Source organism: Haliotis cracherodii, unplaced genomic scaffold, assembly GCF_022045235.1.
Source record: "Haliotis cracherodii isolate W230 unplaced genomic scaffold, xgHalCrac1.p SCAF_13, whole genome shotgun sequence".
NCBI lineage: Eukaryota > Metazoa > Mollusca > Gastropoda > Lepetellida > Haliotidae > Haliotis > Haliotis cracherodii.
This window is the reverse complement of record NW_027266268.1, coordinates 35,530,287-35,554,767: the sequence shown is the minus strand read 5'-3', so window position 1 is coordinate 35,554,767 and position 24,481 is coordinate 35,530,287. Positions and strand designations below refer to the sequence as shown.

At 42.7% G+C, this 24,481-nt stretch overlaps 1 protein-coding gene across 3 annotated transcripts in view; it reads right to left on the bottom strand.

The window, feature by feature from the left end:
- LOC139459888 (patatin-like phospholipase domain-containing protein 7) overlaps window positions 1-24,481 on the bottom strand; it is a 63,943-nt gene that overhangs the window by 31,648 nt on the left and 7,814 nt on the right. For 2 of the 3 annotated variants that reach the window (XM_071241604.1, XM_071241605.1), the window contains 16 exons: window positions 22,474-22,555; window positions 21,130-21,218; window positions 19,705-19,793; window positions 17,219-17,365; window positions 16,210-16,369; window positions 15,446-15,526; window positions 14,388-14,449; window positions 13,520-13,586; window positions 11,572-11,652; window positions 8,976-9,162; window positions 7,363-7,499; window positions 5,553-5,720; window positions 4,956-5,033; window positions 2,858-2,932; window positions 2,260-2,393; window positions 212-343 (listed from right to left, as the gene is read on the bottom strand). In XM_071241604.1, coding sequence (XP_071097705.1) covers window positions 212-343; window positions 2,260-2,393; window positions 2,858-2,932; window positions 4,956-5,033; window positions 5,553-5,720; window positions 7,363-7,499; window positions 8,976-9,162; window positions 11,572-11,652; window positions 13,520-13,586; window positions 14,388-14,449; window positions 15,446-15,526; window positions 16,210-16,369; window positions 17,219-17,365; window positions 19,705-19,793; window positions 21,130-21,218; window positions 22,474-22,555 — 1,769 coding nt within the window. Of the gene's footprint in view, window positions 1-211; window positions 344-2,259; window positions 2,394-2,857; window positions 2,933-4,955; window positions 5,034-5,552; window positions 5,721-7,362; window positions 7,500-8,975; window positions 9,163-11,571; window positions 11,653-13,519; window positions 13,587-14,387; window positions 14,450-15,445; window positions 15,527-16,209; window positions 16,370-17,218; window positions 17,366-19,185; window positions 19,207-19,704; window positions 19,794-21,129; window positions 21,219-22,473; window positions 22,556-24,481 lie in introns of those variants that run through there. The other variant, XM_071241606.1, reaches the window with a different exon arrangement.

The window sequence follows — 24,481 nt, the reverse complement described above, 5'->3', positions numbered from 1 at the left end:
GTAAATCAGGCATACAGATATCGGATCTCACCTAAACAGTGTGTGGTAAACCAGGCATACAGATATCGGATCTCACCTAAACAGTGTGTGGTAAATCAGGCATACAGATATCGGATCTCACCTAAACAGTGTGCGGTAAACCAGGCATACAGATATCGGATCTCACCTAAACAGTGTGTGGTAATCCAAGCATACAGATATCGGATCTCACCTGAACAGTGCCTTTCCTGCTTCAGTCATCTGCCAGTCTAAAGCAAAATCAATCTGACGTACAAATGGTGTCATCCTCTTCACCGTTGTGTGAGCAGCATTCAGAACAACAAACGGCTCGGCCCTCATGATTCTAGAAACAGCAGACTCCATGATGTTATTACAGCATAGCAACGATTAGCTTCTCTTTGTGTGATGCATATTTCCTCACTAATTTCAAATTGATAAATTACAAAGAGTTTGATATATATATTTCAATATATAGAAACAGTTTAAAACACAATTATTTTTTATTAACAAAATATGAGGCTAAAAAAATGGTCTTGGTTCTCAGGCACAGTCGCATCATTCACTTATATTTCCATTTAAAAAATAAATAAATACCCTTAAATATTCTGCTTCTCGAACACATGACCCTGGCAGTGAATTGCTGCAGTACCATAAACAATGTGATCTAATATAGGGAGCAGTTACTTCCCTTTACAGAGCAGTTACTTCCCTTTACAGAGCAGTTACTTCCCTTTACATGCGCACTGCTTTACTGCACATCCATTTTATGGTCATGGCAGCAATAGGAGTTTGTGGGCTTGTTCTGCCTTTTGCAATTTGGGTCAACAAAACATAAGTCGATGTGATGATAAACAAATTCAATGATATTTGCGTACTCTATGCCGGACAATGTTTCATACACAGAGATTAAGAATACATGTGTTTTGTCACGAAATTAAGCCTGAAATAGCAATGCGCTGTTTACACATTTCCCCCTGTCTGGGGTGATAAGTCTTAAACATACTCAATATCATGGCCAATATCCTAACTTAAAATAAATTTCAATACACTGATAGGAAGACCGAAGACTTTGTATCTCTAACGACAAATGTTCATTTCAAAGCAAGTTCATGGTGATGTGTTTTGCCGATTAGTTCATAAACAATTTTGCTGAAAGTAACGTGAACCAAATTGAATGAAATCTTGGAGAAAAGTAATATAATGGATTACAAACGTAATTCCAGATACACAATGAACACTTTCATGGCCAGACAGAGTAATTACAGGACTAACTGCGTACTAAGTACAGATTTGTTGACACGCTACTTCCAGTGTTATGTGCTCATGATAACATCATCATGTCGTGAAATAAAATTATAGCTCATTGTATGCTTTTTCCAGTGAACCCTATCATTTTCGTGATATTAAATCTGTCTGTAACAAAAGTAATATATGCATTTTGTGGTATTGTAAGATGTTTTCATGATCGCAACTTTTATAATCATTGTATAATAGTGAGATTTTAAAATTGTGACAAGAAAATAAATACCAATTCACTGGATGTGAAAAATATTTAGGCAAAGGTGACCATGGAATCATATCTTCATCAGCTATTTAGCACATAAAGTGAGTGAGAGTGAGTTGGGTTTAACGCCGCTTTTAACAGTATTCCAGTTATATCGCGGCGTGTCAGCTTAATGTGGGAGGAAAGCCCGAAGTGATGCAGATCTCAGACGGTTACCACTTTGGTGAAACCCACGAGCACCGGTATGGTGCTGACAAACCTAGAAACATAATCGGGGCGAACCGGGATTCGAACCCACAATCATAGATTTCTGGTGTGCCCAAGGGACGCAACTCTGCACAGCGAATCGCGGTGCCTTAGACGACTGGGCCACCCGTGTCCCCTTAGCACATAAAGCTGGTAAACATGGAAGATCTTTGGTGTGTGTGCTCTTGATAGCATACATTGTATGACATGAAGATTCAACGAAGTTGAGTTCTGTGCGTTACAAAACATGGAGTACAAAGGCTTGGTCTTCCTGACCACCACCAGCTGCTTAAACTTGGACAGAGAGACAAATTTACCACAATTTTACTCATCAAGGAACACATTTATGTAGTGATGCCCAACTGTTTATTTGGTAACAAACTACTTTAAACAACAATAAAGATAAAAACACTATATTTTCAGAAGCCAGTGTCAGAGAACCAATTATTTCATTATATTTGAGCCTAAGTGTTGCAAGTTTCCCTACTATGACTAGTGGATTCACTCACATGTAGAAGTCCTCCTTGGAGATAGACACCACCCTAGAGTCTGTCTTGGCCTTGATGGAGAAGAGTGACGGCTCCCCTGTCAACACAGCCAGTGTCCCCACAATCTCCCCGGGGTCGGCTGTGAACAGGATGGCCTGGAGACAACAGCAACAGCATACAGGCACCACAGGAGTGAGTAACTGATCATTTATAGGATTTGGTTTGTTGTTTAACGCCGCACTCAGCAATATTACAGCTATATGACGGCGGTCTGTAAATAATTGAGTCTGGACCAGACAATTCAGTGATTAATATCATGAGCATTGATCCACTCAATTGGGATCAATGACATGCATCAACCAAGTCAGCGAGCCTGACCACCCGATCCCGATAGTCGCCTCTTACGACAAGCATAGTCGCCTTTTACGGCAAGCATCATTTATAGGACTGCGACCTGGTTAGTCTAGTTCAGCTAGGTGTTCATGTCAACATATACCTGGTGCAAGTGACACCAAGTCACCTTAAATCAAGCCCTGAGTGCGACTATAGAAACCCTCGATATCCTCTCTATCACTGATGTACTAACAAAGAGGATGCATTCACTGCCTTCCTGACTTACCTCCCTTGCCTCCTCACCGACTATCTGTTGCAGCATGTGGAGTGTCCCCATCACCACAAACACCAGGCTGGCATCCTGGAACAACAACGACATGTCAGTATCGGCCAGAGGTATAGTTAACAATAACCACTGTTCAGCAAAAAGTCAAGTCGTCTGTGTGTATAACCTTTATGTTAAACATCTGGGATTTAAAAGTCCCCAGGTGCCCCCCTACAGTAGAAGAGCTCACGGACACCAGAACCCTCTTCAATTTCCTACTCACAATAAATCATTCACTTTACAGATGTCAATCACAGGTTATGAATTTGTTCTTGTCATGCCAATGCATAACCATTCCACACAAAGAGGATTTGGATCCCTACCAACAAAGTACTGTGACTTCATTGTGGTTTCATCTGGTTGGTGTCTGCATAATGATGTAGATATGATACTGCTTCTTACACTATTTCTGTCAATACCTGTTTTCCTTGCCTACACAGCAGCCCCTGGGGTGACATACCTGTTTTCCTTGCCTACACAACAGCCCCTGCCGTGACATACCTGGTCTCCTTGCCTACACAACAGCCCCTGCCGTGACATACCTGATCTCCTTGCCTACACAACAGCCCCTGCCGTGACATACCTGATCTCCTTGCCTACACAGCACAGTCCCTGCCTTGACATACGTGGTCTCCTTCCCTACACAACAGTCCCTGCCTTGACATACCTGGTCTCCTTGCCTACACAACAGCCCCTGCCTTGACATACCTGATCTCCTTGCCTACACAGCACAGTCCCTGCCTTGACATACCTGGTCTCCTTGCCTACATAGCACAGTCTCTGCCGTGACATACCTGATCTCCTTGCCTACATAGCACAGTCTCTGCCGTGACATACCTGATCTCCTTGCCTACACAGCACAGTCCCTGCCTTGACATACCTGGTCTCCTTGCCTACATAGCACAGTCTCTGCTGTGACATACCTGATCTCCTTGCCTACACAGCACAGTCCCTGCCTTGACATACCTGGTCTCCTTGCCTACACAGCACAGTCCCTGTCGTGACATACATGGTCTCCTTGCCTACACAGCACAGTCCCTGTCGTGACATACCTGGTCTCCTTGCCTACATAGTACAGTCCCTGTCGTGACATACCTGGTCTCCTTGCCTACACAGCACTGTCCCTGTCGTGACATACGTGGTCTCCTTGCCTACACAGCACAGTCCCTGCCTTGACATACCTGATCTCCTTGCCTACACAGCAGTCCCTGCCGTGACATACCTGATCTCCTTGCCTACACAGCACAGCCCCTGCCTTGACATACCTGGTCTCCTTGCCTACACAGCACAGTCCCTGTCTTGACATACGTGGTCTCCTTGCCTACACAGCACAGTCCCTGCCTTGACATACCTGGTCTCCTTGCCTACACAGCAGTCCCTGCCTTGACATACCTGGTCTCCTTGCTTACACAGCACAGTCTCTGCCTTGACATACCTGATCCCTTGCCTACACAGCAGTCCCTGCCTTGACATACCTGTTTTTCTGGCCTACACAGCAGCCCCTGCCGTGACATACCTGTTTTCCATGCCTACACAGCAGTCTCTGCCGTGACATACGTGGTCTCCTTGCCTACACAGCACAGTCCCTGCCTTGACATACCTGATCTCCTTGCCTACACAGCACAGTCCCTGCCGTGACATACCTGGTCTCCTTGCCTACACAGCAGTCCCTGCCTTGACATACGTGGTCTCCTTGCTTACACAGCACAGTCTCTGCCTTGACATACCTGATCCCTTGCCTACACAGCAGTCCCTGCCGTGACATACCTGTTTTTCTTGCCTACACAGCAGCCCCTGCCGTGACATACCTGTTTTCCATGCCTACACAGCAGTCTCTGCCGTGACATACGTGGTCTCCTTGCCTACACAGCACAGTCCCTGCCTTGACATACCTGATCTCCTTGCCTACACAGCACAGTCCCTGCCGTGACATACCTGGTCTCCTTGCCTACACAGCAGTCCCTGCCTTGACATACCTGGTCTCCTTGCCTACACAGCACAGTCTCTGCCTTGACATACCTGATCTCCTTGCCTACACAGCAGCCTTGCCTTGACATACCTGATCTCCTTGCCTACACAGCACAGTCCCTGCCTTGACAGACTGTAGGTTCAGGTGACCCTCCAAAAGGCTTCGATCCTGCAACATAGAGACATGGTTGTACTGCTATATCTTCAAATACTAAGCTGACCGGTGGAGAAGACCATGCGGCAGTCCTTCTAGTAGATTGATAATATATATTTAAAAACAGTTACGGAGCAGACATATTCCATGTTCAGTATCATAAATGCTATGAAGTTATGACAATCAACATGCGATAGAGACCACTTGATTTCCGTTTGTCATCCAGAAGTATCCAAATAGAATAACACCTAGCTGATTTACCACAAAGATATAGGAACAGAATTGCAGCTATTCGGAATGCCTATGAACTGGCTATGGGATGATTTTTTAAGTCACATGCATGCTTCACAAATGCTCAAACATACAGTTGTTGTACGTTTTCTATCATGGTAAAGAGGATAAACATAATCAGTTTATTATTTTGGGTCTGTTCTCACATAACCACACAAACCTCATGTCAGTCAGCACAACAGACAAGGAGGGAATTCCCCCAAATTCCCATGGGTGTATGGGGGTAACCTGACACCAACTCACAGTGAGACCGAGGAGATTGAGGAGGTCCTTCTGTGCCAGCTCCAGGATGTACTCATCAGAGTAGCTGTCCGACATGAGCCCCAGAGTGTCCCCGTGACCACTGGATCTCTTGGGCCTATGTCGAGAGCTCGGCGTCGCCGGACCGTCTACATCAGACTCCTTGAACAGCTGGGGGTAAAACATTAGAACGTTCTTAATTAAACGGCATTCACAGATTTTCTACTACATGAGTGAGCAATTTATATCTAACATTAACACTTCAATCTGTAAATAATAAACCATGCAGATGAAAATGTGACCAATCAGTATGCATAGCGTCACAATTCTTGAAATCAATGTATGATGACACAAAGGGGTTCATCTAGGATCTTAAAGAAAGTGCCTATCCAGGCAAATTTGGAAAAAAAACATAACTTTTCTTCTCATAAACTGGGATGTTACATTTATACGCCTTTTAATCCATAATGTCAAACCATGTCACATTTTCAGTCCTGTAACATGTTGTGTTAAACTAGTGTTGCTTGCAGGTACTTGCAGAATAGAAGAAGTCTTGTCACCGTTATTGTCTCAGGATTGAATAAGATAAGTGCTTCATAAAACAGTGTTTCATAAAACCATGTTTTATAATAACCCAAAAGATGACCTTGACCTTCGATAGACATGACGCTATGGAACTATAAAATGTCATGCCTGCAGTGGTAACCATGTCTCAAAAACTTACAACGATATAACAATGACTTACGAAAACCTGAATGTCGACCTTCACCTTTGACTTATTTTGATGAAAATCTTTCAAAAGGGGGGTCCCATCCTGGACAAGGTGCATACCAAGTCTAATGATAAAGGTTTTAATACTTTTTAAGAAACTGTTACCACAAAGAATATTGTGAGTATTTTCTTTCTCACGATCTCGACTTTTGGATGACATATGCCAAACGAATTCACCAAGGCCATTTAGTCCATGGAAGAGTTATCTCTAATTTCAATAATCTGGGTGTTGCAGACATTAGAAAATCACAGGCGATGGTTAAATTCTAACAAAACCTTAAAGCAGTCCATTTCTCCCGGTGCAGCTAATTATATCATCCCCTACATTGGGATATCTTTAAATTCTAATTTGAGATGTCCTACCAACATATGTTGCAGACTCTGAGAACTCTGAGAACGCCCAGACAAAACCCTGGACACACATTTAGCCAAGATATAATCACCCAATACCTTTTGTAGTTTGGTTCTGATGACAATTTGGGGTACCAGGCATCAGTTATAGCCCACAAAACCCTACATGAGCAACTAAGAGATACAGAAAACATCAGCTTTTTTACAATGGATCTTGTGGGCAAGACTCTGACTAAAAGTCAAAACTTAAGTGGGTCCATTGACTCATAGGACCATCTTACCTTTAACTTCTAAATTTAGGGTTAAGAGTATGAACCCTTGACGTTCAATTTTTAATTTTGAAAACTGCAAAGTTTTATTAGTTACTCCATGACTGTATTATTTCTTCATTGCTTATGGACCGACTCTGTGGTCTTTTTGAGAGAGTCTACCCCTTGGTTTCATCCTCGTCTATGTCATACCATATAACAGATGGTACTTGTTGTTACCCTGCCTGGCACCCAGCATTGAGTGGATAAAACAAGGGCTAGTCGGCTCAGAGTGAAATACTCAAGTTAAAACTGCGGCATGGTATCTCAGTGGACTAGCACCCATAAAACCAGCATTAGGCCAGACTAGTACAAGGAGACATTGGCGCACGCACGCACGCACTGGTGCTAACAAACTCAGAATTCATGGCAGGGTATCTGACCTGTCTGCTCGGTGGGGAGCCTGTGATGGTGCTACTGTAACAGTCTTGCTTCGGAACCCGGGCTCGCATACAAGCAGTGTCAAAGTCGGATGGGTGGCGATCTTTGTCCGAGGTGCTACTTAGCAGCTTGGTACGACCTGGAACACACGACAGTAGACTGATGACATGAGATAGATCCCTGGTGCCTGTACACCGCAAGATTCTCACACCAATAGCAAGCAGTGTGGGGAATGATTAACAGGGCACACTGGAGGTGACACGTATCCAGTGAGGTAGTCAGTTGTGTTGTAATGATGCTTTCAACAGTATTTTAGTTACATCACAGCATGTCAACTTCATGTGGGAGGAAAGCCGAAAGGGAAGCAGGTCAGGGACTACTTTAATGATGCATGGTAGTTTTGGAAGAAACATAATATTTGATCAGTAACAGCTTCAAATCATAAAGCATATAACCTTCTCCTTTTCAACAACAATTTCTTTTAGCATGTCGAGCAAGTTCAGCGAACAAATATTTTTCTGAGTCAAATTATTTGTTAAAAAAAATTCCAGTCAAACTCCCCTCCTTCCCTCCCCTACCTTCCAAATATATAAAAGTTGGTACTTCAGACATGCAACTCTGCCCAGAAAATTGCCATACCATAGACAACTGGGCCACACATGCCCAAGTATCCTGTGAAAGATTGTATTCCCTTCCTAGTACATCAAACAAGATTCAGTAGCAACCCATCGGCAGGTTTTTGTGTCTCACATGGATCTCCTGCTCTATAGTACAGTCTACAGTATGCTGGCACATAGGCATAGTATAAGAAATTCCACGTATGTTGTATGGGTCACATCTTTTTTCATAATCTCCCTGTACTATGTGGTATCATTTTTTAAAGATTGAAGTTTGTTTTCAGGCTGCTTTCAGCAATATTCCAACAATATCACTGCAAGGGACACCAGGGCCCACTTGCACAAAGCGATCTTAGCGCTACAACTATTGTAAGCCTGTGTTAAAGTATGGGAGTTACGATCATCTTAGCGCTACAACTACTGTCAGCCTATGTTAAAGTATGGGAGTTACGATCATCTTAGCGCTACAACTATTGTAAGCCTGTGTTAAAGTATGGGAGGTACGATCATCTTAGCGCTAAGATCGCTTTGTGCAAGTGGGCCCAGAACTGAGGGACACACATTGGGTCCATGTGAGAAATGGAACTAAGGTCTTCAACATGCGGAGCTGAGGCTTCACCGTCCAGACTACCTCATCCCCCCTTAGTTCCAATAGAACACACATTGTTGTAACTAAAGTACGCCAGAGAATTAGGACAATAGCTTCAGGTATTCATGTACATACCATCAGAAAAACATTTTACAATTGATGTTCATGCTATGACAGCTTAACATAGCGAGCAAATAAATCCAACGCATGTCAGAATTGAATGTTGAGATGTGTTTGTGCGCAGTGCTTGACATATTTGGTAGACAAGCCTGGGAACCCATGATAGCATATCATTTTACTGTGTCTGAAACTAAATGTTCCCTTATTCATTTCAATAAGTATATTAAAAAAATGAGCTGGAGCATAATACTAAACTCATCTGAGTGAGTGAGTGAGTTGCTGTACATACCTGTAACTTGTTCCGAGGTAGACCTGATGTAGCCAGGCCTTTTTGAGTCAGCATCCTCGGTCTTCTCCTCCGGCTCCACACCGGAAGAGCCAATGGAGCTGCTGTGGGTGTACTTGTGGATCTTGTGGGGACTGCCATGGTGGGCGATGGTTTGAATGGACAGGGTACGAAGGTCTATACGACTTTCCTGCAAGGAAATGTTATCATATTTTTAAGATCCTTAAAATTCTCTTAACAGCATATCACTTAATACAAACATAACTTGTTTCCACGTGACACAAGCACAATATAAAATATACTTCAAGACCCTCAGAATATATTGAATCACATCAGTTATGAAGAAATAATGGAGGACATGTCTGAAGGAGTATTGGAATTATGTGTGCAAGTTTAAGAGACGACATATGTTCGTAAATACAGTTTCAGCTAGATAGGCCTTGTAGGTCAAAGGGTCATACCTTGACAGACTGAGAGACAAAAAAACATCTTCCTGAGGCAAGGGAGTTAACTGACTATAAAAGTCCTGTTTCCACCCTTGCCGAAGCAGACTGGAATTTCAGAGTTACATTTTGACTGCACCAATGACTCTATGCATAGTCCAATCAAAATCTCATAACTAAAGTGATATCCATTTCGTAAACAACATATTGACTGCTGCACATATTTTGGTCAACTGCAGGATTTGCGAAGCATGTGTACCTTCAACTGTGCATCAGCAGATATTTTCTAAATCTTTTCATGTTTTTAATCAAGGTGCTCAAGTGATCTGATGCACTTCATGAGGTAAGACCTGTTTTATTACAATATAAATCTTGATTATCAGTCAGATCTTCTTGACTGTCTGGTGGTCTGTCTGTCTGGTGAACTGTCTGGTGGTCTGTCTGTCTTATGGACTGTCTGGTGGCCTGTTTGGTTGACTGTCTGATGGACTGTCTGATGGACTGTCTGTCTGATGGACTGTCTGGTGGTCTGTCTGTCTCATGGACTGTCTCATGGACTGTCTGGTGGTTTGTCTGTCTGATGGACTATCTGGTGGTCTGTCTGTCGGGTGGACTGTCGGGTGGTCTGTCTGTCTCATGGACTGTCTGGTGGCCTGTTTGGTTGACTGTCTGATGGACTGTCTGTCAGATGGAATGTCTGATGGACTGTCTGTCTGATGGACTGTCTGTCTGATCGACTATCTGGTGGTCTGTCTGTCGGGTGGATTGTCTGGTGGTCTGTCTGTCTAATGGACTGTCTGGTGGCCTGTTTGGTTGACTGTCTGATGGACTGTCTGTCTGATGGAATGTCTGATGGACTGTCTGTCTGATGGACTGTCTGGTGGTCTGTCTGTCTCATGGACTGTCTGGTGGTTTGTCTGACTGATGGACTATCTGGTGGTCTGTCTGTCGGGTGGACTGTCTGGTGGTCTGTCTGTCTCATGGACTGTCTCATGGACTGTCTGGTGGCCTGTTTGGTTGACTGTCTGATGGACTGTCTGTCTCATGGACTGTCTGATGGACTGTCTTGTGGTCTGTCTGTCTGGTGGACTGTCTGGTGGTCTGTCTGTCTCATGGACTGTCTGGTGGCCTTTTTGGTTGACTGTCTGATGGAATGTCTGATGGACTGTCTGTCTGATGGAATGTCCGGCAGTCCGTCTGTCTCATGGACTGTCTGGTGGTCTGTCTGTCTGATGGACTGTCTGATGGACTGTCTGGTGGTCTGTCTGTCTGATGGACTATCTGGTGGTCTGTCTGTCTGGTGGACTGTCTCATGGACTGTCTGGTGGTCTGTCTGTCTGATGGACTATCTGGTGGTCTGTCTGTCGGGTGGACTGTCTGGTGGTCTGTCTGTCTCATGGACTATCTGATGGACTGTATGGTGGTCTGTTTGGTGGAATATTTAGTGTTCTGTCTGTCTATCTGTTGGACTGTCTGTCTGATGAACTGTCTGTCTATCTGTTGGACTGTCTGTCTGATTGACTGTCTGTCTATCTGATGGACTGTCTGCCTGATGCACTGTCTGTCTATCTGATGGACTGTCAGTATGACGGATTGTCTAGTGGTCTGTCTGCCTGTCTGATGGACTGTCTGTCTATCTGTTGGACTGTCTGTCTGATGGACTGTCTGTCTATCTGATGGACTGTCTGCCTGATGCACTGTCTGTCTGTCTGATGGACTGTCAGTATGACGGATTGTCTAGTGGTCTGTCTGCCTGTCTGATGGACTGTCTGTCTATCTGTTGGACTGTCTGTCTGATTGACTGTCTGTCTGTCTGATGGACTGTCAGTCTGATGGATTGTCTAGTGGTCTGTCTGCCTGTCTGATGGACTGTCTGGCGGTCTGTCTGATGGACTGTCTGGCGGTCTGTCTGATGGACTGTCTGGCGGTCTGTCTGTCCGGTGGCCTGTCTCTCTGTTGATTTGTTTTGTGGTCTGTCTAGTGTCATTGTGCTAAGCTGGTTAAACAGCTAGAACTCCTTCATCACCTCGCTATTGTGTTTGTGTTTAATGCGGTTCTGAACAGTATTTCACATTTTGACAAGAACCCATGGGTATGGCACTAATAGACCAATGATCTTAATCATGAATCAGGGGCTAACACTGCAGTGTACTAACAGGGTTGATGAGTTCACTGCTGAGACCCAGGTAGTTGTGGAGAGCCATGAATGTCACTCGCTGCAGTCGGATCATCATTATCTGAGGAACAGATACATAGCATCATGTCATAAATACTGATCATAAATTATCAAAACGATACCAACATGACAATCTATATAAAATAAAATACTGTATTCGACATAATGAGCACTCCGGTCTAATAAGCGCCCACTGCAATATTTGCTAATATATCGGCTAATGAACAATCCCAATTAGTACAATTTCCAATTGATCAATGTACACAAGACATATATTTGTGTATAACATGAACTCATGTGTTATATGCACCCTTAATTATGGGCAATTAAATTCTTGAAAAATATATCTGTCGTATACAAACATTTCAGGCTGTCATCATAAACCGCGAAATTTACGACCTGGGTGCTAATTACGTCGAATATGGGAGTCACACAGATCATCATCTCTGCTATTTGCAAATTGCAAACATTTTCCCAAATGCTTCAATGAAGTCTCTCTGAAATTTATTTTCTGAAGCATATTCCCTTCAAAATACACTTACTGGTGCATGATTGAGTGTGTGAGTATGGGTTAATGCAGCTGTTATCAATACTCTAGCAATGTCATGGAACAGGACACTAGAAAAGGGCTTCACAGAGGCGAATGCTTGAATACAATATGTACCACCACAAACAAGTAAACGAACACCCACAACAGGAAGGCTGTGAGTTGCAACACCCTCCAGCCATGACAGATTAACTACAGTCAGATGACTAAAGGGTGTTTCTGTATTTTCTTTTAGTAATAGGGTAGTATATAAACACACAGTCACTGTGATCATGGTGAGGATTTGAAAATTTATGCATTTTCAAAAATTCAAATTATTCGCAGAAACAATATGCCTGGTTCAAACATATTGCTTTCATTACCAAACCATGAATAATTTGGAACAATCGACAACAAAAATAAACCCAATATCTCCCATACAATCCACTATAACAAAGAGTTTCAGGAAAGTTCTAGACTTAATGGCGCCAAAAGATATTAAAAAGTATCATCAGTTGGCTACCAATTATTCATTGGCAGTACTCAGAGGTCCTTGCTTTACCATTTAACTGATATCCTTTGTTATACACTTCCAATAAGAAAAAGAGAAAGGGGCGGTCGGGTAGCCTAGTGGTTAAAGCGTTCGCTTGTCACGGTGAAGACCTGGGTTCGAATCCCGACATGGGTACAATGCGTGAAGCCCATTTCTAGTGTCCCCCGCCGTGATATTGCTGGAATATTGATAAAAGCGGCGTAAAACCAATCTCACTCACTCACTCCAATAAGAAAATCATATTTGAGTTACAGAATTTCCAGAAATGCTTGTATTCCAAATGTATATATCAAAATACCCTTGTTATGCCCCACTGCACACCCTACCTTACCCCCTACCTCACTACTTCACACCCTTGGGGTGAGGGGGTAGCCAAGTAATTGAAGCATTTGCTTGTCACAACAAATGGCTTGATCTGATTCCTAGAACAGGTACAATGTGTGAAGCCCATATAGGTCCCTCCTCACTGATATTGCTTGATAGTTCTGAAGTGGTGTTAAATCATACTCTCTCCCCGCTCCATCAACCTCCCAACCCACATCCTACAAAGATCCAGGATAGCACTTCTGGTCTTCAGCAACCTATGCTTCTCGTAAGAGTCCCATGCTTGAGATGGTCAGGCTCTCCAATTTGGTTGATTTATGTCATAGTATCCTAATTGCATAGATCGATGTTTATGATATCAATCACTGGACTGTCAGATCCAGACTCGATCATTTACAGACTGCCATCATATAGCTGAAATATTGCTGGTTGTGGCATTAAACAAGACGAGACGAGACGAGACGAGACGAGACGAGACGAGACGAGACAAAACAAAAGCTTGAATCTCAGGTCCGCCGTACCTACCTGGACCACCCTGACAATCGACTCAGGGAACTTCTTGAACATGGAGCTGAAGGCCGACGCAGGCAACCTGGGACAGAAGACAGTACACACTAGAGATGGTACATCACACCATATGCCCACAGGAATCGGTTGACAATAAATTTATCTCAGCAACATTAGTTCCCAGAGGTCCGGAATATAATTTTGTTCTCAGTTCACCAAGTTAGCAATACTCGTAGCAGACGATGCAAACAAACAAGTTACTTCCCTTTACCCAATGCAATCGGATAAACATCGGTTAATCAACAATACTTTTTCGAGATATGATACTCTAAGTATAAGATTTTTATTAATAAGCATATTTCCCAATTATTTTCCCACGAGTCCTTGTTTGTTTCCTGCCATCTGCATCATGTCAGCTGGATATAGATAAAAGTACAAGTTCTTTTTGACCAGAAAGTATAGTGAGTCACAACTGCCAAATGCACCATCTTCAGTTGTGATGTACTTTTCATATGTTGGAGGCGATAATGTAAACTCGGTTTGAAAAATGAAAACATGCTGTCTGGAATGTTTCTGTAAATGACAAGAATCTCATATCCCTTCCCATATCACTCGCCTTTTTTTATAACTCACATAATTTTGTGCTTTTTCGACAGTATTTCCATTGTATGTCAGCTTAATGAGGTAGGAAAGCCAGAAACGATGCAGGGCGTAGAATCTAACCACATTCGGAAACCCACAGGAATGGCTTTCATACAAACCAAGAATCATCATCTGCCAGAATACTGAGCTTTGAATCAGGATCGTCAGATTCTGGCATGAGTTACGAAGCCAGTTCAGAACAACTTCAAAGGCAAATCTGAACAGACACAACAGCACAGCTTACTTGAGGATGAGCGAGTCCACTGCTGCCTTGGCGGACACGGTCTTGTAGGGGGCTGGGTGACCCTGGAACACAGTGTCAGATATAGGAGAGGGAGAGGGAGAGGAAGGGGGCAGCAATGACTTGAACATGTGACATCCAATTATTCTTAAAACTCCATTTTATTTCCCTGAGTTTTCATGACATCCATAATCTTTTGTAGGGTGCGGAAAATCTATGCCCGAAGCTAGACTCCTTACATGATGTCTCTGGACAAACAAAGAAATCAGATTCAGTTGTCCTTGGACAACCTTAAAATGTAACAGAACTTTGTTAGTTTTGATCAAATATTAGTAACAAGTACTACCCTATTCGACGTAATAAGTGCACCGCTCTAATAAGTGCCCACGCCCCTTCCGATTGATAAATGTACACAAGGCTATTTATTTGGCATAATACGTTTGTTATATGCACCCTTAATTATGGGCAATTAAATTCTAGAAAAATATATCTGTCGTTTATAAACATTTCAGCATAAACCCCGAAATTTACGCTCTTTGAACTCTGTTGTTTTTCACCAAAATAATATTCTAATAAGAGCCCCCCATTTCTAATTTTGAGAGCGCCCTGGGTCCTTATTATGTCGAATACGGTAAATAAAGTTTTAAAAGAGCATATATACATCATGACAGTTATGGATTGTTTACTTCTTGCCTCTGATTTTGATCACGTTTTAGCATGTTCAGGACGCTCTCTGATTGGTTGATCAGGGCATCATGTCGCCATATGTGCAACATATTGAGGAAGGCATGGCAGAACATGTATGGTTTACGTCTAATTGGGGCCTAGCAATGGACAAAGTCAATTTTCAAAGTTGGAAATACATTTACACCTTTCATTTTGTGATAAACACCATTGAGGGTTAATAATCTGAACAAGTAGGCTTCGTCTCCGGACAAATGATTATTCAATTGTTTAGTTCTCCAGGGACAAGTTAAAACAGTTGATATTCACCCCTCCCCCAACCCCCATCCACTCTGAATTATGATAAGATTATTGTTCACAGTGAGTGTGGGACTGACCGTGAGGAAGTCCAGCATACTGAGCAGACTGTGGATGCTGTCCCCTGTGGTCACCATCTTGACCAGGTGCTGGCTCCCGTCCTGAACACACAAGCAGTGGCATAATTAGATAAACAGTGAGTGAGTGAGTGAGTGAGTTGGGCCTTACACCGCTTTGAACAGTAATCAAGTTTTTTACAGCTTAATGTGGGAGGAAAGCCTGAAGTGATATGGGGGCACAGGTGACCAAGTCGTCTAGAGCGCCGTGATTCACTGTGCAGAGTTGCTTCCCTTGGGCACGCAAGAAACCTATGATTGTAGGTTTGAATCCCGGTTCGCCCCGATTGTGTTTCTAGGTTTTTCAGCGCCATACCCATGCCCGTGGGTTTCACCGAAGTGGTAAACGTCTGAGACCTGCATCACTTCGGGCTTTCCTCCCACATTAAGCTGACACGCTGCGATATAACTGGAATACTGTTAAAAGCGACGTTAAACCCAACTCACTCACTCACTGAAGTGATATAGGTCTCAGACATTTAGGTAAATAAATTGCATGTGATTCCATGGCATTTGATTGGATAACCAGGCAAATAAACTGAAATTGAACCAGGACATGCCTGCTATTGGACTGCTGTTCCCTGACTTCCGGAAAACAGATTGTGCCGGCTTTTGTTGCATTATTGTATCATTGTCTAAAGGGTTTAGGAGTTGATGATTAAATATGCAGTCTGCGTAGTTATCATTGCTTACATATAGAAGAATTAAACAGATGTAGAATCACGCACCTTCTCAGTGACAAACACTTCGATCTCACCACTCTGCACCACATATATACTGTCGTCCTGGTCCCCGATCTTGAACAAGTAGTTGCCTGTCTTGATGTTCAGAGGCTCCATGTGTCGACACAGCTCCAAGAAGAAGGGCTTCTCCAGGTGACCAAATACTCTGAAACATGACCATAGGTGCTGACAACCTGTGTGCACTTTACTTTATAGAAAGAGGGGGCAGTGGGGTAGCCTTGTGGTTTAAGCATTTGCTCATCACGCCAAAGACCCAGGCTCAATTCCCCACATAAGTACAATGTGTGAAGCCCTTTTCTGGTGTCCTCCGCCATGATATTGCTGGAATATTGCTACAAGCGATGTAAAACCATACTCACTCACAGTGACTCAGTCACTCACTCATAGCAAAAGTGGCATTAGAACTTGGATATATCTAAAGTGTTGAAGTAACAACTGAGGTGAAATGGGGTTTAACATTGCGTTCAAGAATATTGCGCTTATACAGTGACGTGTATGCACGTGTGTGTGTGTGTGTGTGTGTGTGTGTGGCTTCTAGTACTAGTTTGGACTAATGCCGGTTTAACAGAGCGTGCCTACTGAGATACCTTTCAATAGTTTAACATGGATACTCCATTGAGACACAGTATATAATACTGACTCCAAGTCCGAAAATCTTTGTTTTACCCCTTGATTGGAAAGTGAAAGCATGCAAACCTAAAAAATATATACTAAACAAAATTCCTAAAACTCAAAAAGCCCTATTTGATGGCTAGACTCATACCTATTCAAAGTTTGGTCAAGAAATATTGAATGGTCTCTAAGTTATACTCCAGAAACAAACTCTACCCTCCTATGAGTACAACTGGTTGTCATTAAAACCGGAACAGAATTTCACAGTACCCAGCTAACATAAAGCACCAGTTCTTTGAGTATGGGCAAGAAATATTGATCAGTCTTCAAGTGACGGATGGAAGCATAGACAACACCCTGATTTCTATATCAGTATTTGTACCTGATACTTCTCAACATATAGAGCACTTCTGATGGCAGCCTGTTATCTGTTTCCTGAACATCTGGAGTATCAGCTTCAAAGAATGATTTGGGAGGTTCTTTTAATCGAAGCTGTGGAAGACTTGAATCTTTCCTTCTTTCTAAAAATCTGAAATGGGAGTATTCTGATAATCAATTACTCATCCTATTATGTAATTACTGACATCATGAAATTAAATATAAGCATTTGACAACCTTCAACAAGCTCAGAACTGGAATGCCAGTTGAACTTTTTGGTACAGTTCAGTTTGCTTGACGTCTGGCAACGATATCCCAACAAAATTCTGAAAATATTAAAACACCAAAAGGAATTGATCTTGGAATGAAAACTAAGTGCCCTGGGCAGGCAAATCGGAAAATACTTTGTTCAATAAAGGTGTTTTTAAAGTCCTTATTTTCCTGAATAACATTGCATTCAATGCCATAAACATAAACTGAGCATTAAACCCTTTCCTCTGTATTGGTCCTGTCATCAGTGTAATAATAGTCACTTCTCCAGAGCCATAACATTGCCATAACCACAACAGCATGAACTGGAAAATGTATAATTGCAAAGTGGGAATTTTTTCTGCCATTGCTGCAGACTTGGGGCCGAATATCAGCCTCTGAGCTGTCTAGACAAATCACTGACCAGTGTCTAGAAGCATTTGAGGCTTTAATTCTGTTCATGCTTCAATTTTGCTACAATTTGGAACTAAATAAAACTGGCCAATGAAGATCCAGGTTAGAAGGTGTCTTCAGCAACCCATTCTTGCGTATAAGACGACTATGCTTGTCGTAAGAGGCGACCAATGGGATTGGGTTGTCAGACTCGCTGACTTGGTTGATGCATGTCATTGTATCCAAATTGCGTGGATCTATGCTCATAATGTCAATCACTGGATTGTCAGGTCCTCCAGACTCGATTATTTACAGACCTCTGTCATATAGCTGGAATATTGCTGAGTGCAGTGTTAAACAATATACCAAACAAAACTGAATAAAACTGATTGAAAAAGTGAACACTTTGTCTCATTCAAGCAGGACCAGCTACACACTCTGAGGTCTAGTGCAATAAGGTTTTCTCTGCTCCTCTATACTAGTCTTAAAAAACACGACAAATTTATGAGGCTGTAAAAATAAAAATCCAAGATTTAGGGGTTTAGATTCAAATACAAAAGAAAATATCATACAGATAACGACACCTCGCTACAAAACGTGGCCGATAACGACATCTCCCTACCTGAGTAGTCTGTTCACCATGTCCTTCCGATCCCTACATAACATGGTAGGGAGGTGGGAGGGAGGGAGGTGTCGTTAACATGACTGATAACGACACCTCCCTAAATAACATGGCTGATAACAACACTTCCCTACCTCCGAAACCTGTTCACCATGTCGTCCACTTTCTTCTGATAACGACACCTCCCTACATTTAGTGGCAGATAATGACACCTCCCTACCTGCAAAGTCGGTTCACCATGTCCTTCCGATAAGGACACCTCCCTAGATAACGTGGCTGATAACAACACCTCCCTACCTGCCTGATAACAACACCTCCCTACCTGCGAAGTCGGTTCACAACGTCCTTCCGATAAGGACACCTCCCTAGATAACGTGGCCGATAACAACACCTCCCTACCTGCGAAGTCGGTTCACCACGTCCTTCCGATAAGGACACCTCCCTAGATAACGTGGCTGATAACAACACCTCCCTACCTGCGAAGTCGGTTCACCATGTCCTTCCGATAAGGACACCTCCCTAGATAACGTGGCTGATAACAACACCTCCCTACCTGCGAAGTCGGTTCACCACGTCCTTCCGATAAGGACACCTCCCTAGATAACGTGGCTGATAACAACACCTCGCTACCTGCGAAGTCAGTTCACCACGTCATTCCGATAAGGACACCTCCCTAGATAACGTGGCTGATAACAACACCTCCCTACCTGCGTAGTCGGTTCACCATGTCCTTCCGATAAGGACACCTCCCTAGATAACGTGGCTGATAACAACACCTCCCCACCTGCGTAGTCGGTTCACCATGTCCTGATAAGGACACCTCCCTAGATAACGTGGCTGATAACAACACCTCCCTACCTGCGTAGTCGGTTCACCACGTCCTTCTGATAAGGACACCTCCCTAGATAACGTGGCTGATAACAACACCTCCCTACATTTAGTGGCAGATAATGACACCTCCCTACCTGCGAAGTCGGTTCACCACGTCCCTCTGATAAGGACACCTCCCTAGATAACGTGGCTGATAACAACACCTCCCTACATTTAGTGGCAGATAATGACACCTCCCTACCTGGGAAGTCGGTTCACCACGTCCTTCTGATAAGGACACCTCCCTAGATAACGTGCCTGATAAAAACACCTCGCTACCTGCGTAGTCAGTTCACCATGTCCTTCCGATAAGGACACCTCCCTAGATAACGTGGCTGATAACAACACCTCCCTACCTGCGTAGTCGGTTCACCATGTCCTTCTGGCTCATCTTCTTTCTGCCATGACGACTCACAGCTATTGTGTTCTTTGTGAAACTTCGGACCTGTGAATATAAAGGATCATCACTAAGCAGTGTTCGAGATTAAGGGGGGTCCTGCAGCCCTTCTATGGTATTTAAATCTAAATCTTCAACTTTTATCAATAACGTGATGACATGGACCGTTTCGTTTTCCAGCTTAATTTTGAACATGGTTCAGCATTTTGCTTTCATGAGAGTGTTGGCGGGTGCTTCATCATTGTGCAAGTTGCAACTTCAAAGAACTGATATTAATTGGTCAGTTTGCAGGTTTTAGTGTGTCTGAAATCATCATCTCATGGCCAGAGTATGCTGTTGATCTTCACAAACACTGCAGTATGTTGAGAGTTATCATTCATCATGTCAGTGTTTATTTGATGAGATCAACATTAGGAATGGTCATGTTAAAACGTCAGTGCTAAGCCATATCAAAGATCAGTGGCCATGTCAATGTCGTTTGTGTTTAACTGCCACTGAAGATTAACATATAAGCATGATTAGTCAAGTTAATGTTACCAAAAGGTTTTCTTATTATATGAAAGAGAGATAATTGATCAAGTCTACATTTCACTGGTTGGTTGAATCCATATACAGAGCTCCAGATGACATTTTTTTTTTTGGGGTGGGGGTGGGGGGGGGGGGGGGGTGGGGGGGGGGGGGGGGGGGGGGGGGGTATTTTACGCAATACCCTGCTTATCTGTAGCTCTGCATATAGTTTAACGCCCCCATATGCATTCAACATGTTCTAACAAAGAAACGGGATCAATACACACACACGATCAAAGATAAGAACGACAAGTATTCGATCAAGTCTGATGCCCTGATAGTGACCTACGACAACTCAATATAGTGCAAGGCTTTCCATTTTCTATTATCGCTGTCTTATAGCTGGAATATTGCTGAGTGCGGCGTTATACAACAAACAAACAAACCAACATTTTCTATTAGTTGGTTTACAAACAATTTCAACGTAGGTGGTCAAAAAAACTTAAATAATAATGTTCAACCTCCATATTAGTACTGCTACTAACGAGACTAGTGAATGAAAAACAACCTCAAGGTCACACTATCACAGAAGTATGACTGCAAAACAATTCTGAAAGATAACTGATTGTTTTTTTGGTTAGAATAAAGATTTTTATATATATTATCACCACCAACAGCGGTGATAAAGTATCATACAGTTCACCTACCACTGGCTACCAATAATTGTAAAACTGGCAGACAAAACATTTATGGTCTCAAGTCTTTTCTTTTCTACCTCACCAATATTTCAATGTGTTTTTGTCCGTCAGTCCAACTAAAAGATATCGAGATATCAACAGGGCCTAATACTCACCAAGTTCACAGTGCAAACACTTACTTTTCGTAACATCTTTCTGCCATAAAACAGCATCTTGTCTCGTTTCCTGAAGCGATACTTTTTGTTTGCCTCGCTTTGACTTGGTAACACTGAAAGAACAAGCATCCTGTTGGTGAGTATCTGACATTGCCATCACAAAGAGTGAGTGAGTGAGTGAGTATGGTTTTACGCCGCTTTTAGCAATATTCCAGCAATATCACGGCGGGGGACACTAGGAATGGGATTCACACATTGTACCCAGGTCGGGAATCGAACCCGGGTCCTTGGCGTGATGAGCCAACGCTTTAACCACTAGGCTACCCGACCGCCCCGCCATCATAAAGAAGACTGGTGAAATGGAGTGGACATGGATGCACGTGTGGAGGGGGATACTTGCGCTTGTCCTGACCAGGCCTCAAAGTTTAAATTTTAACCAAATAGCCACATGGCTACTAGTATTTTTTTCCTGGTAGCCACTGGTAAAATCAAGAAGTCACGCCAATATTGTAGGTAGCCAAAAACATTTGCAATTATCTTTGATCAAATAACTATTATAATATGTACAAGTTATAGCACTAGTCTTGGAATTGTACACTAGTGGAAACTGTATTTGATTTTTGTTACTTGTGACTTGAACATGTTGAACAATGATGCAATTTATGGTACAAGATTATATAGGTATATCCTTGCTTATCCATTCAGCATTGTCAACTAAAATAATATACTAATTAAATTAATATTTATGTATTTTGGTTTATTGTCAATTTTAGAGGCATTATTTGCGTGTACAATTATTAACAGATGTGTTTTCCAAGATCAGCTGTTATTTATTTTTGTGGTAACATATGCATGATATGTGTAGTAATAGAATTTAGTTGCCACATGAAATTTTTAAGGTAGTCATTTGGCTACCTCTGAATTGTAGACAGTGGACAAATTGAAATTTAGGTCGCGTTGGCGACCGTTTTAATCGCAACTTTGAGGCCTGCTGACAAGTGCCAGTTTTATAGTGTTTTATTTGTTTGTTGTTTAACACCAAATTCAGCAATATTCTAGTAATATCAAGACAGCCTGTAAATAATCACATCCAGTCCAAACAAACCAGATATTGATATCATGAGCAACTTTCCCCCGCATTGAGATGAAAAGTCCCCCAGTCTGACCACCCGATCCTTTTAGTCACCTCTTACAACAAGCATAGGTTACTGGGCACCTATTTTAACCCTAAATCCCCATGAGGGCAATAAGATTATGTGCTCTTCAAACATGTCAAGAGGACAAGAGGACAAGTGTCTATTTCTAACGCTGATATTGCAGTGTTACAATGGAGGGACACCCAGTAATGCCCCAAGCGCCAACACTTACCTTTTGTTCTGAACTTCCATATTCCGAAGAAGAGGACAACAAGGATGGTGATGGTGGCGACAACGAACGTGATCATGATGCTCTGAAACAGAAAACATTTGTGGGTGAGAGACTGCAACCTTACCCACCAACTCATGATTCATCCATTCCAAACTGTATGACTTTGACCAAATGGATAATGACTCATTTACTACCAGTGTCATGTTGCCGCAGGGCAGTTAAATGGGCATCAACATGCTGTAGCTCACCTGAATAGGTCATATGTGTTAATTGCTTGAGGTTACACATGGCAATTTTAGTTTTATGATAGTAGCTTGTAAATAATCGAGTCTGGACCAGACAACCTTGTGAGTTAGTGAGTGAGTTGGGTTTAATGGCACTTTTAACAGTATTCCAGTTATATCACGGCATGTCAGCTTCATGTGGGAGGAAAGCCCGAAGTGATGCAGGTTTCAGACATTTACCACTTCAGTGAAACCCACGAGCACGGGTATGGTGCTGACAAACCTAGAAACATAATCAGGCCGAACCGGGATTCGAACCCACAACCATAGGTTTCTGGCGTGCCCAAGGGACGCAACTCTGCACATTGAATCGCAGGGCCTTTGACGACTAGGCCACCCGTGCCCCCCTACAACCTTGTGATACAGTATGAGTGAGCAGGGCTCGATATAAAAACCTTGATTTAACTTGCACCAGGTGCATGTTGCCATGAAAACCTAGTTGCACCAGATAAAAACCAGGTTGCACACTGGTACCGTAAATTTATCAAAATTGATATGTGCACATAATCATGATAATCCTGAAGTATCCACAAGTTGATGTCAAGCCCAAGAAAGTATGACAAATTATACACAACACAGTGATTATTTATGTAGTATGGTAAATAAAGCTTAGAGGTAGTGAGTGTGTTCAAAGACCCTTCTACGTAAGGATAAGATTTTGACCTGCACTTGGCATATGTACACATAAACATAAGGTCATGTTTTTCATTAATACGTTGCACTGGTGAATGTCTTATAAAGGTAAATTGCCCCCTGGGAGTGATTTTAAAGCCGTATTTAACAGTATGCCATTTACATCGAGGAATGTTAGTTTGTTGTGGGAGAAAATCATGAAGTAATGCATGTCTCAGACATTTATCATTTTGGTGAAACCCACAAGCAGAGGTATGGTGCTGACAAACTAAGAAACGAATTGTTGCGAACCGGGTTTTGAACCCACTTTAACAGGTCTCTGGCATGACCAAAGGAAGCAATTCCGCACAGAAAAAGAGTCTCAGATGACAGGTCCAGCTGTGTCCCCTGATCCAATGAGCAATGATCCAAGCTGTTGGTGTACGATAATATGTAATCATTCAAGTTTTACGTCCAGCACAGGTTGTGACGACCTGACCAGAATACTGATAGAAGATGTCAAATTGTTTGTTGATTAACGCCACTCTCAAAAATATTCCAGCTATATGACGGCAGTCTGTAAATAAGCGACTCTGACCAGACAATCAAGTGATTGATACCATGAGCATCGATCCAAGCAATTGGGACATGATGACACGCATCAACCAAGTCAGCGAGCTGACCACCCGATCCCGTTAGTCGCCTCTTACGGCAAGCATGGGTTGCTGGAGGCCTATGCTACCCCGGATCTTCACAGGTCTAGATGTAAGAAGTACCATTGCATTGTTTGAGTGATAGTAGCAATGGTAATACTGGGAGAAGATGTAAGAAGTACCATTGCATTGATTGAGTGATAGTAGCAATGGTAATACCGGGAGAAGATGTCAGAAGCACCATTGCATTGATTGAGTGATAGTAGCAATGGTAATACCGGGAGAAGATGTAAGAAGTACCATTGCATTGATTGAGTGATAGTAGCAATGGTAATACCGAGAGAAGATGTCAGAAGTACCATTGCATTGATTGAGTGATAGTAGCAATGGTAATACCGGGAGAAGATGTAAGAAGTACCATTGCATTGTTTGAGTGATAGTAGCAATGGTAATACCGGG